General features: G+C 46.4%; 1 protein-coding gene across 2 annotated transcripts; it reads left to right on the top strand.

Annotated features, from left to right (window-relative positions):
• The first annotated feature begins 4,545 nt into the window (after positions 1–4,545).
• On the top strand, positions 4,546–11,399 carry tmed3 (transmembrane p24 trafficking protein 3). 2 transcript variants are annotated; one of them, XM_052517332.1, is made up of 4 exons: positions 4,546–4,884; positions 5,246–5,491; positions 10,263–10,522; positions 10,737–11,399. In XM_052517332.1, the coding sequence occupies exons 1-3, from the start codon at positions 4,741–4,743 to the stop codon at positions 10,494–10,496; spliced, it is 624 nt and encodes a 207-aa protein (XP_052373292.1). In that variant the 5' UTR covers positions 4,546–4,740; the 3' UTR covers positions 10,497–10,522; positions 10,737–11,399. The 2 variants fall into 2 exon arrangements, with proteins under 2 accessions (XP_052373292.1, XP_052373291.1); XM_052517331.1 differs by having other exon boundaries at positions 4,547–4,884; positions 10,263–11,399.
• The last annotated feature ends 1,482 nt before the right edge of the window (positions 11,400–12,881 follow it).

The raw sequence follows: 12,881 nt of genomic DNA, 5'->3' as shown, positions 1-12,881 counted from the left end.
CTCCGTGTACTGACTAACTACTCTATCATCTTCTAAAAGGGTTCCTATCTCTCTAAAGAAGTCCTGTAGCGTCTGCCGCTGGATGAACTGCTCCGTGTACTGACTAACTACTCTATCATCTTCTAAAAGGGAGCAGCTCAATTTCCAGGGCCCTCTTCCCACAGTCACACCCGAGGTTAGTGAAAGGGTGCACGTCAGCATTACGTGATCTGAGAAGAAAGCAGGGGTTATTCTAGAATCAGTTGGAGGACAGTCCCGGGTAAACAGATAATCAATGCGAGAGGCTCTGGTGCCGTCACCACTGGTCCAGGTGAAGCCCTCCTCTCTTGGATGCAGGGTTTTAAAACAGTCAGTCAGTTTAAAATCCCTGCACAGCCCTTGCAATAAAACACTTGACCTGTCCTCCTTAAAATCCTTTCCTGCCCCTCTCTTGTCTGCTCTACTAAAAACACAGTTAAAATCCCCACCCACCACTAGAGGATCCCTCCCTAGCATGTGGGACTGCAGGTCTTCTAAAAGTGTGCACCGGTCATGTTTATTGTTAAAACCATACACATTTAGCACGTTAAAATCCCTCCCCATAAAAGTACAATTGGCTAAAACAGCACGCCCGCCTACCACCACCGTGCTCCCCTTCATCACCACCTGTGGGGTCTTGATTAAAATGGCAACACCGTTGTTCTTGTTAAAATTGGAACCATTCCAAATGGAGGGTCCGTGCTGCCACATATCCTCCCATTTCCTGTAAGAGGATAATATGATGAATCATAGATTGGCAAGAAGATATGAGTCTCCAACTCCAGTGATTTTTGCAGTTTGTTCCAGTCATTGGCAGCAGAGAACTGAAAGGAAAGGCGGCCATATACCTGCTGGAGTGCGTGCTACGAGCTGGGTGCTGCTATGGTGACCAGTGAGCTGAGATAAGGCAGGGCTTTACCTAGCAGAGACTTGTAGATGACCTGGAGCCAGTGGGTTTGGCGACGAGTATGAAGCGTGGGCCAGCCAACGAGTGCGTACAGGTCGCTGAAAGTGTCCTGGGAAAAACAGGATGGTCACCCTAACAAGGTGAATTTATTAGACTGGGCTACAATGTGCCATGAACTTCAGAATAGGCATATTAGTAGCCACTGACTGCCGGTCAGAAAACATTGGTGGGTAAACTGACTGCCGGGTCAAAAAAACTAATAAAAAAGCAATGCTCCCTATACTTTACTTTGAAAGCATTTTTTCTGAAAAAGGTGAGTAAAATGGCATTTACCCCCAACTAGGTCTACACCACTGTCAGGAGCCTACCCTCTCAGCCAGGGCAATTTAACACACCTGAACACACACAGAACAGGTAGCCTACCCTCTCAGCCGGGGCAATTTAACACACCTGAACACACGCAGAACAGGTAGCCTACCCTCTCAGCCGGGGCAATTTAACACACCTGAACACACGCAGAACAGGTAGCCTACCCTCTCAGCCAGGGCAATTTAACACATACAGAACAGGTTGCCTACCCTCTCAGCCAGGGCAATTTAACACATACAGAACAGTTTGCCTACCCTCTCAGCCAGGGCAATTTAACACATACAGAACAGGTAGCCTATCCTCTCAGCCAGGGCAATTCATTCAATTTATATTTTCTGGGTCAAGGTTTGGCTTTTTCAAGAGAGGCTTTATTACTGCCACTTTTAGTGAGTTTGGTACACATCCGGTGGATAGAGAGCCGTTTATTATGTTCAACATAGGAGGGCCAAGCACAGGAAGCAGCTCTTTCAGTAGTTTAGTTGGAATAGGGTCCAGTATGCAGCTTGAAGGTTTAGAGGCCATGATTATTTTCATCATTGTGTCAAGAGATATAGTACTAAAACACTTGAGCGTCTCTCTTGATCCTAGGTCCTGGGAGAGTTGTGCAGACTCAGAACAACTGAGTCCGTAATTTGCTTTCTAATAATCATAATATTTTCCTCAAAGAAGTTCATGAATTTATCACTGCTAAAGTGAAAGTCATCCTCTCTTGGGGAATGCTGCTTTTTAGTTAGCTTTGCGACAGTATCAAAAAGGAATTTCGGATGGTTCTTATTTTCCTCAATTAATTTAGAAAAATAGGATGATTGAGCAGCAGTAAGGGCTCTTCGGTACTGCACGGTAGTGACTTTCCAAGCTAGTCGGAAGACTTCCAGTTTGGTGTGGCGCCATTTCCGTTCCAATTTTCTGGAAGCTTGCTTCAGAGCTCGGGTATTTTCTGTGTACCAGGGTTTCTTATGAGAAATGTTTTTAGTTTTTAGGGGTGCAACTGCATCTAGGGTATTGCGCAAGGTTAAATTGAGTTCCTCAGTTAGGTGGTTAACTGATTTTTGTCCTCTGGCGTCCTTGGGTAGACAGAGGGAATTTGGAAGGACATCAAGGAATCTTTGTGTTGTCTGTTGTCTGACAAGGTACAAAATCTGTCGTTCTGCCCCTGAACAGGCAGTTAACCCACTGTTCCTAGGCCATCATTGAAAATAAGAATTTGTTCTTAACTGACTTGCCTAGTAAAATAAAGGTTAAAAAAAATTGGAGGCTATTTTGTAAATGACATCGTTGAGGATTGGTAGGATGGTCAGTTTTACAAAGGTATGTTTGGCAGCATGAGTGAAGGATGCTTTGTTGTGAAAAAGGAAGCAAATTCTAGATTTAACTTTGGATTGGAGATGTTTGATATGGGTCTGGAAGGAGAGTTTACAGTCTAACTGTAACAGTATAATTTTTAAACCGTCCCCTCGCCCATACCCAGGCGCGAACCAGGGACCTTCTGCACACATCAACAACAGTCACCCACGAAGCATCGTTACCCATCGCTCCACAAAAGCCGCGGCCCTTGCAGAGCAAGGGGAACTACTACTTCAAGGTCTCAGAGCAAGTGACGTAACCGATTGAAACGCTATTTAGCGCACACCGCTAACTAAGCTAGCCGTTTCACATCCGTTACATAACCATAAGTCACATTTAGGTCGCTTGTCTTCCTTAAGTTAATGATAAAGCAAAATAAAGACAACAGTCCAAAAATCGAGGACTACCAAGATTTTGAGCATCTCCATTGTCTAATCTATGTAATGTTATGCCTGGCCCTGCATTCAAGCAACAAACTTGCTAGTATGTAATTTACCTTGATACTATTAACACATTCCTAAATGTTTCTGTGGCTGTTATGTTATAGTTTACATGTTTTTTCAGCGGGGCTTTTAATAAAACACAAGATGGTGCAGTTCACTGCGGTTAACAGTATGACCAGGCAAAGTTTGAGGGGAACTAAATGATATAATATGGCCGGGGTTCGAGGCTACCGACGTTAGCTAAATTAGCTAGCAAGTATCTGATTTAGCTTATGCTAAGCACTGCTGATCCTTGTGCTAGATTAATGTTAGCTGAATTGTATAGCCAGTGATGAGAAACAGATCCTTCCACTGTAAACTAGCTGATAAACTTTACGATTCAGTAACAACACATTTCAATGACAAAACCGTTACCTTTTAAAGGTTAAACTCTGCTTGCAATGGAAAAGGAAGTTCCTTCAAACTGTGAAATCTGGAAGAAAGGAGGAGCTAGTAAAATGTGCATATTAAAGAACGCCTTAAGTTAGCTGTGTAGGTGTATATTTAGCAGCTGTAGGCGTTAACTTGATCTGTGCAGGACCGCTTGCAGCCGTTTATTTAGCACATGTTGAACCACCTGCAAGCACATTTGCACGCGCTTATTTGGGGCGTTTAGGCATTAATTTAGCACCTACACCTGTTTACTTTACACACGTAGCATTAAAAAGATTGCGTTTTGAACATGTGCTTGAAGACCCGAATGGGGTTCCATACAAAACAAAAGTTAAGTAATAAAAATTAAATAAAAGCACGAGGGGTAATGAGTAGGATTCTGTTTTCACATCTACAAGTGAATGCTTTTATGCCTTCCCAATGAAGACTAGCTATAAAATTCAAGCCTATGGAAAATAGATTTTGTTTCTTTCTGGACGATTCACCATGCTGCCTGTTACATTTCGATTTGAAAAGTGTGCCCCTCCCTCACCGTTTTTGCCCGTCCACGTCACGGGCCATAAACCGGTGCCCCGCGGTTCAGCATAATCAACTCCACCCAGTGATACAACGTAATCATCACGTTTAAAAATGTTGCACTACTATAACTAAAATCCGTAGAACGGAAAACAAATGATTTCAAGCTCAACAGTTTCCAAATCTCTGAACATGGTTCAAATTGTATAAAATAAAATACAATACTTTGTAAAAAATAATCGTGATCCGGAAGTGTTTTGTTTTGATGCCACGTCGGTTATGGTGGGAGTATAGAGAATGATAGAGGCCTCTAGTAGCCAAAAATGTATTTTGACATAGACAGCGTCATTGATGGCTTCCACCATTTTAACGTATTCAACTGGGTGGGGCTTCTAACTTTATTGTCTGATCCCTCCTAATTACCCTATCATATCCAAAAGCGTCATTGGGTGAGATCGGCCAATCGCGAAGAAAAAAAATACTATTTCAAATTGAGATCTTCTCAATGGTGTTTTCTGTGCGCTCAGACGCCAAAATAGGAACAATATATGCTTTCTCTATCGTTCTCTATGGGTGGGAGATTTCCAAACTTTTTTTTTTATATCTCCCTGTCATCACATGAACATTGAAGAAGTGACTGGTTGCGACTTCAACTGTTTGTTGTTGTAGCTTTCGTTTATAACCACATTTTCATAGCATTTGTCCTACAGAATGCGTTCCCTTGGACTGTGTAGTTTGATGTTGCATGTGATCGTTGTTTGTTCCACGGAATTGACGTTTGAGTTACCTGATAACGACAAGCAATGTTTCTATGAAGAGCTCCAGAATGGAGTGAAGTTTGACCTAGACTTTCAAGTAAGTGATTCAATACGTGGAGTTCTGATGCCATTTCCCCATATGGTTGAGTTAGTTAGTGCATTGGACTGCTTTATCTGATCCCATGCTCTAATTGTCCCTTCACGCTCCCTGAAGAAAGCACGAAAATATTGCCGTTTTGAAACCTCAGTAAAAGTGCAGAGTTACTGTTGTTATACAGCTCTCTAACTGCAGTTACACTGCAAAATTACTGCAGTAATTAAAACGTATTTTGTAAGCAGTATTTGCAGCATACTGCAGTTGTACTGCACTCTGACTGCAGTCTTTTTTCGTAAGGGCTGAATTACTCTAAATGTGTTTCCTTACCATCATCCTAATCTTTCCATGTTGTATATACCAGGTGATTGCAGGAGGGAACTATGATGTGGACTGCTTTGTAACAGATCCAGTGAATAACGTCCTGTATCAGGAGAGGAAGAAGCAGTACGATAGCTTCTCTCACACCACCACTATGAAAGGAACCTACAAGGTCTGCTTCAGCAATGAGTTCTCTACCTTCTCCCACAAGACAGTCTACCTGGACTTCAGGTCTGGAGAGGAGAGACCCCTACTGCCTGACATGAACAGAGACACAGCCCTAACACAGGTAAAACAATGTTATAACTATATTAGACAAATTATATTACATATACATTTGACTGACACAGGTAAGATCAAATTAAAATCAAATCAAATTTATTTATATAGCCCTTTGTACATCAGCTGATATCTCAAAGTGCTGTACAGAAACCCAGCCTAAAACCCCAAACAACAAGCAATGCAGGTGTAGAAGCACGGTGGCTAGGAAAAACTCACTAGAAAGGCCAAAACCTAGGAAGAAACCTAGAGAGGAACCAGGCTATGTGAGGTGGCCAGTCCTCTTCTGGCTGTGCCGGGGTGGAGATTATAACATAACATGGCCAAGATGTTCAAATGTTCATAAATGACCAGCATGGTCCAATAATAATAAGGCAGAACAGTTGAAACTGGAGCAGCAGCACGGCCAGGTGGACTGGGGACAGCAAGGCGTCATCATGTCAGGTAGTCCTGAGGCACGGTCCTAGGGCTCAGGTCCTCCGAGAGAGAGAATTAGAGAGAGCACAGGACACCGAATAGGACAGGAGAAGTACTCCAGATATAACAAACTGACCCTAGCCCCCCGACACAAACTACTGCAGCATAAATACTGGAGGGGTCAGGAGACACTGTGGCCCCATCCGAGGACACCCTCGGACAGGGCCAAACAGGACGGATATAACCCCACCCACTTTGCCAAAGCACAGCCCCCACACCACTAGAGGGATATATTCAATCACCAACTTACCATCCTGAGACAAGGCTGAGTATAGCCCGCAAAGATCTCCGCCACGGCACAACCCTAACCCATGTAAGATCATAATATAATACTATATACAGTGTATTCTGAAAATATTCAGACCCCTTGACTTTTTCCACATTTTGTTACAGCCTTATTCTAAAACATTTGAGAAATTCTAACCTGTTATTGCTTTGTCATTTTAGAATAAAGTAACATCGCAAAATGTGGGGAAGGGGTCTGAATACTTTCCGAATGCACTGTATATAAAAATACAATATAAACGCAACAAGTAAAGTGTTGGTCCCATGTATCATGAGCTGAAATATAAATCCCAGAAATGTTCCGTACGCACAAAAGGCTTATTTTGCTCAAATTTTGTGCGCACATTGGTTTACATCCCTGTTAGTGAGCATTTCTCCTTTGCCAAGATAATCCATCCACCTGACAGGTGTGGCATTCAAGAAGCTGACTAAACGGCATGATCATTACACAGGTGCACCTTCTGCTAGGGACAGTAAAAGGCCACTTTTAAAATGTGCAGTTTAGTCAGACAACACCATGCCACAGATGTTTTGAGGGAGCGTGCAATTGGCATGCTGACTGCAGGAATGTCCACGAGCTGTTGCCAGAGAATTGAATGTTCATTTCGCTACCATAAGCCGCCTCCAACATCGTCCAACCGGCCTCAACCACAGACCACATGTAACCATGCCAGCCCAGAACCCCCACATTCGGCTTCTTCACCTGCAGGATCATCTGAGGGGGTCCTGAGGAGTATTTCTGTCTGTAATAAAACCCTTTTGTGGGGAAGAACTCATTTGGATTGACAGGGCCTTGCTCCCCAGTGGGTGGGCCTGGCTGCCAAGTGGGTGGGCCTTGCTCTCCAGTTGGTGGGCCTGGCTGCCAAGTGGGTGGGCCTGGCTGCCAAGTGGGTGGGCCTTGCTCCCCAGTGGGTGGGCCTGGCTGCCCAGTGGGTGGGCCTTGCTGCCCAGTGGGTGGGCCTTGCTGCCAAGTGGGTGGGCCTGGCTGCCCAGTGGGTGGGCCTTGCTCCCCAGTGGGTGGGCCTGGCTGCCAAGTGGGTGGGCCTTGCTCCCCAGTGGGTGGGCCTTGCTCCCCAGTGGGTGGGCCTTGCTGCCAAGTGGGTGGGCCTTGCTGCCAAGTGGGTGGGCCTGGCTGCCAAGTGGGTGGGCCTGGCTGCCAGTGGGTGGGCCTGGCTGCCAAGTGGGTGGGCCTGGCTGCCAAGTGGGTGGGCCTGGCTGCCAAGTGGGTGGGCCTGGCTGCCAAGTGGGTGGGCCTGGCTGCCAAGTGGGTGGGCCTGGCTGCCAAGTGGGTGGGCCTGGCTCCCCAGTGGGTGGGCCTGGCTCCCCAGTGGGTGGGCCTGGCTCCCCAGTGGGTGGGCCTTGCTCCCCAGTGGGTGGGCCTTGCTCCCCAGTGGGTGGGCCTGGCTCCCCAGTGGGTGGGCCTGGCTGCCAAGTGGGTGGGCCTGGCTGCCAAGTGGGTGGGCCTGGCTGCCAAGTGGGTGGGCCTTGCTCCCCAGTGGGTGGGCCTTGCTCCCCAGTGGGTGGGCCTTGCTGCCCAGTGGGTGGGCCTGGCTGCCAAGTGGGTGGGCCTGGCTGCCAAGTGGGTGGGCCTGGCTGCCAAGTGGGTGGGCCTGGCTGCCAAGTGGGTGGGCCTTGCTGCCCAGTGGGTGGGCCTGGCTGCCCAGTGGGTGGGCCTTGCTCCCCAGTGGGTGGGCCTTGCTCCCCAGTGGGTGGGCCTTGCTCCCCAGTGGGTGGGCCTGGCTGCCAAGTGGGTGGGCCTGGCTGCCAAGTGGGTGGGCCTGGCTGCCAAGTGGGTGGGCCTTGCTCTCCAGTGGGTGGGCCTTGCTCTCCAGTGGGTGGGCCTTGCTCTCCAGTGGGTGGGCCTTGCTCTCCAGTGGGTGGGCCTTGCTCTCCAGTGGGTGGGCCTGGCTCTCCAGTGGGTGGGCCTGGCTCTCCAGTGGGTGGGCCTGGCTCTCCAGTGGGTGGGCCTGGCTGCCTAGTGGGTGGGCCTTGCTCTCCAGTGGGTGGGCCTGGCTGCCTAGTGGGTGGGCCTTGCTCCCCAGTGGGTGGGCCTGGCTGCCAAGTGGGTGGGCCTTGCTCCCCAGTGGGTGGGCCTGGCTGCCAAGTGGGTGGGCCTTGCTCCCCAGTGGGTGGGCCTATGCCCAATCAGGTGAAATCCATAGATTAAGGCCTAATGAATTTCAATTGACAGATTTAATGTTTATGAACTGTAACGCAGTACAAGTTTTGAAATGATTGAATTTATATTTTTGTTCAGCATGTGTATCTAATAATGTAGATATATATGCCATTTTATATAACTAATAAAGATCACTGACACCGGTACAGTAGATCACAGAAGACCTAGCTGGAAAGGTACGTAGAGGTTCGCTGCTCTTAACGACGTGGGTCTATTGACACACCAGCGCTGCATTCACCCACTGGCCTGGCCTGGCTGCCAAGTGGGTGGGCCTGGCTGCCAAGTGGGTGGGCCTGGCTGCCAAGTGGGCCTTGCTCCCCAGTGGGTGGGCCTTGCTCCCCAGTGGGTGGGCCTTGCTGCCAAGTGGGTGGGCCTGGCTGCCAAGTGGGTGGGCCTTGCTCCCAGTGGGTGGGCCTGGCTGCCAAGTGGGTGGGCCTGGCTGCCAAGTGGGTGGGCCTGGCTGCCAAGTGGGTGGGCCTGGCTGCCAAGTGGGTGGGCCTGGCTGCCAAGTGGGTGGGCCTTGCTGCCAAGTGGGTGGGCCTTGCTGCCAAGTGGGTGGGCCTGGCTGCCAAGTGGGTGGGCCTGGCTGCCCAGTGGGTGGGCCTTGCTCCCCAGTGGGTGGGCCTTGCTCCCCAGTGGGTGGGCCTTGCTCCCCAGTGGGTGGGCCTGGCTGCCAAGTGGGTGGGCCTTGCTCTCCAGTGGGTGGGCCTTGCTCTCCAGTGGGTGGGCCTTGCTCTCCAGTGGGTGGGCCTTGCTCTCCAGTGGGTGGGCCTTGCTCTCCAGTGGGTGGGCCTTGCTCTCCAGTGGGTGGGCCTGGCTCTCCAGTGGGTGGGCCTGGCTCTCCAGTGGGTGGGCCTGGCTCTCCAGTGGGTGGGCCTGGCTGCCAAGTGGGTGGGCCTGGCTGCCTAGTGGGTGGGCCTTGCTCCCCAGTGGGTGGGCCTTGCTCCCCAGTGGGTGGGCCTGGCTGCCAAGTGGGTGGGCCTTGCTCCCCAGTGGGTGGGCCTGGCTGCCAAGTGGGTGGGCCTTGCTCCCCAGTGGGTGGGCCTATGCCCAATCAGGTGAAATCCATAGATTAAGGCCTAATGAATTTCAATTGACAGATTTAATGTTTATGAACTGTAACGCAGTACAAGTTTTGAAATGATTGAATTTATATTTTTGTTCAGCATGTGTATCTAATAATGTAGATATATATGCCATTTTATATAACTAATAAAGATCACTGACACCGGTACAGTAGATCACAGAAGACCTAGCTGGAAAGGTACGTAGAGGTTCGCTGCTCTTAACGACGTGGGTCTATTGACACACCAGCGCTGCATTCAATTGGAATGGGTTGAACCAAAACGGTCCACAGGACTGTATGATAAAAGCCACCCACAAGTTATTATTTTTTTCCCCCCACATATTGTGCAGGACTTTTATTTTGACGAGGTAAGCAGGGAGGAAGTGGGTCAGTAAGTTGAAAAATAATTGTATTTAACTTCTGGCTTCCCAGCTAATTGTTTTTGTCCAATCCAATTGAAAGCAGCGCTAGTGTATGTCACTCGATCCATGTTGCTAAGCGCAGCTAACCTCTAGGTACCTTTGCAGCTAGGCCCATCCAGAAAGCATCCCTTACTCCTAGAGCTATATATGACTAACTCCACCCCCTAGGCACTTGACATATGTAGATGTGAACAGGTCCACAGGTATAAGCAACTTGGTAGTAGATCTCTGTATGCTGATACCCAATCCTTTCAAATCAGAGCCTTTAGAGGTAGGGCCCCAACGCAATGTTGTTTAAACTGCAGATTGCCCCTCTAAGGATGTATTCATATTAATCTTGTCTCTTCTCCAGATGGAGTCGGCCTGTCTGTCCATCCATGAGATCCTGAAGGTAGTGTCTGACTCTCAGACCTGGTATCGGTTACGGGAGGCTCATGACCGCATCAGAGCAGAGGACCTCCATGAGCGTGTGTCCTATTGGTCGATAGGAGAAACTATAATCCTTTTCACTGTCAGCATTGGACAGGTTCTCATTCTCAGGAGCTTCTTCAGCGACAAGAAGGGCAGTGTTTCAGCCAACACATAGATCCCACCATTATTATATATATATATGATACATTCTATAATACTGGGTTAGTGTTGCAGCCAACACATAGATCCCACCATTATTATATATATATATATATATGATACATTCTATAATACTGGGTTAGTGTTGCAGCCAACACATAGATCCAACCATTATTATATATATATATGATACATTCTATAATACTGGGTTAGTGTTTCAGCCAACACATAGATCCCACCATTATTATATATATATATATGATACATTCTATAATACTGGGTTAGTGTTGCAGCCAACACATAGATCCCACCATTATTATATATATATATATATATGATACATTCTATAATACTGGGTTAGTGTTTCAGCCAACACAAGATATTGTATTATAGGTCATCTGCAACTAGACTGTAACCTACCTTCATACCCCACAACAAACTGTAGTCCTATACAGTTATATTAAAGGACTTCAGGAACTATTAAATCTGTCTGCTATTAAGACTCTAGCTTGTGGACTCTAGCCTCTGAAAATGAAATACTGTGGTTGCAACAGCTGTTTAGTGATTTCAATCAAAATAGGTTAGCAACCTAACACCTGTGGTACACCAAGCCTTTATTTCTTTTTGTCTCAGTGTACATCATTAATTTGTGCTATGACATTAATTTATTGTGTGTAAAACGTTTTGCTGGTCTGTCTCGCCCTCTCTCTTGTACACAGTCACACACACCATAACCCCACAATTTGATTTCCATTTCAAATCCTATTTTCCCTTTCCTTAACCCCAACCCCTAAGCTTAAAATAGCCTTTGTCCTTGAATTTTCCTTGTTTTACTATCCTTGTGAGGACTTTTGGCAATTCCTGGGCCACTTGAAGATAAGGGCGTGTCTTGACTATCATTAAAGTCAATGTTATATTATCAATTCTCTGTGTAATTATTATGTGATTAAACTTTAACTAGAAAGTCGGGGCACCACGGGAAAATGTTGTTTTAAAGAGTTATTTCCGGGATTTAACTCTTCAGATATTTTAATATCTTGTCTATTAGTCACTTTATTAATGTATTAATACCTCATCAGTCATATTCTGAATATCTGCTTGAACCATAGCATAAATTATGAATCCGCTATATACAAATTGGCTTATTTATTTAGTAATTAAATAATTACATAAACACAATGGTTATTGGTTACTAATGCAATGAAAAGTCCCTAGTGGACTTAGCCCGATACGACGGCTTGGTAGACAATGGAAAGGGGTGGGGACAGATAAAGAGCGGGGAAGACAGAATGGACCCACTACACACAGTTTAACTATGCTCATGTAAATGCTAATTCTTTGCACATGAACAGTCGCTCATTCGGGAAGGAATTACAATTTATATATTTACGCCTGTATGTCTCTGAAATCGCCAGTCCATCTGCTGGAGAGTCAGTCGACAAGTCTCTTGTTTTGTCCACCAGAGATCAGTCTTTTGTAGTTGTAGGTCTGTTATAATGGGTACGTCAGGTATACCAATGGTCATTCGATAGGGAAATGTTCTCAAGAATGGATCTTTCAGAGTACCACCCGGTGGTTCTCGGTCACGTTTACCAGACTAAAGTATTTAAACAGCTGCAGACTGAATGTTCCTGTGTAGTAGTATTCGGTTTTGTAGATTTCTTAGAGCTCTCTGGTCTATAGAGTAGTAACCATTTCAACATGTAGTTACAGAATAACGTTGTCAGTGTAAATAACAGTAAAGATGATGAAGTCGTGGTGAGGGGATGGATTGTACAACTCAGAATCCCTTTGTCAGTGTAAATAAACAGTGTATTGGACATCACCTGGGGAAAATGTTTTGATACATTGATTTAGCTTGGAGTTTGCACTTTTGGGACTGTTCCATTGGATCCATTGTTTTAGACACAGCTCATGTACAGTTGAAGTCGGAAGTTTACATACACTTTAGCCAAATACGTTTAAACTCAGTTTTTCACAATTCCTGACATTTAATCCCGGTAAAAATTCCCTGTTTTAGGTGAGTTAGGATTGCCACTTTATTTTGAGAACGTGAAATGTCAGAATAATAGTAGAGAGAATGATTTATTTCATCACATTCCCAGTGGGTCAGAAGTTTACATACACTCAATTAGTATTTGGTAGTATTGCCTATAAATTGTTTAACTTGGGTCAAACTTTTTGGGTAGCCTTCCACAAGCTTCCCACAAAAAATGTGGTTAATTTTGGCCCATTCCTCCTGACAGAGCTGGTGTTAGTAAGTCAGATTTGTTGGCCTCCTTGCTTGCACACGCTTTTTCAATTCTGCCCAGAAATGTTCTATAGGATTGAGGTCAGGGCTCTGATGGCCACTCCAATACCTTGACTTTGTTGTCCTTAAGTCATTTTGCCACAACTTTGG

Source organism: Oncorhynchus keta, unplaced genomic scaffold, assembly GCF_023373465.1.
Source record: "Oncorhynchus keta strain PuntledgeMale-10-30-2019 unplaced genomic scaffold, Oket_V2 Un_scaffold_6846_pilon_pilon, whole genome shotgun sequence".
NCBI classification, from domain to species: domain Eukaryota; kingdom Metazoa; phylum Chordata; class Actinopteri; order Salmoniformes; family Salmonidae; genus Oncorhynchus; species Oncorhynchus keta.
This window is presented reverse-complemented; position numbering and strand designations above follow the sequence as displayed.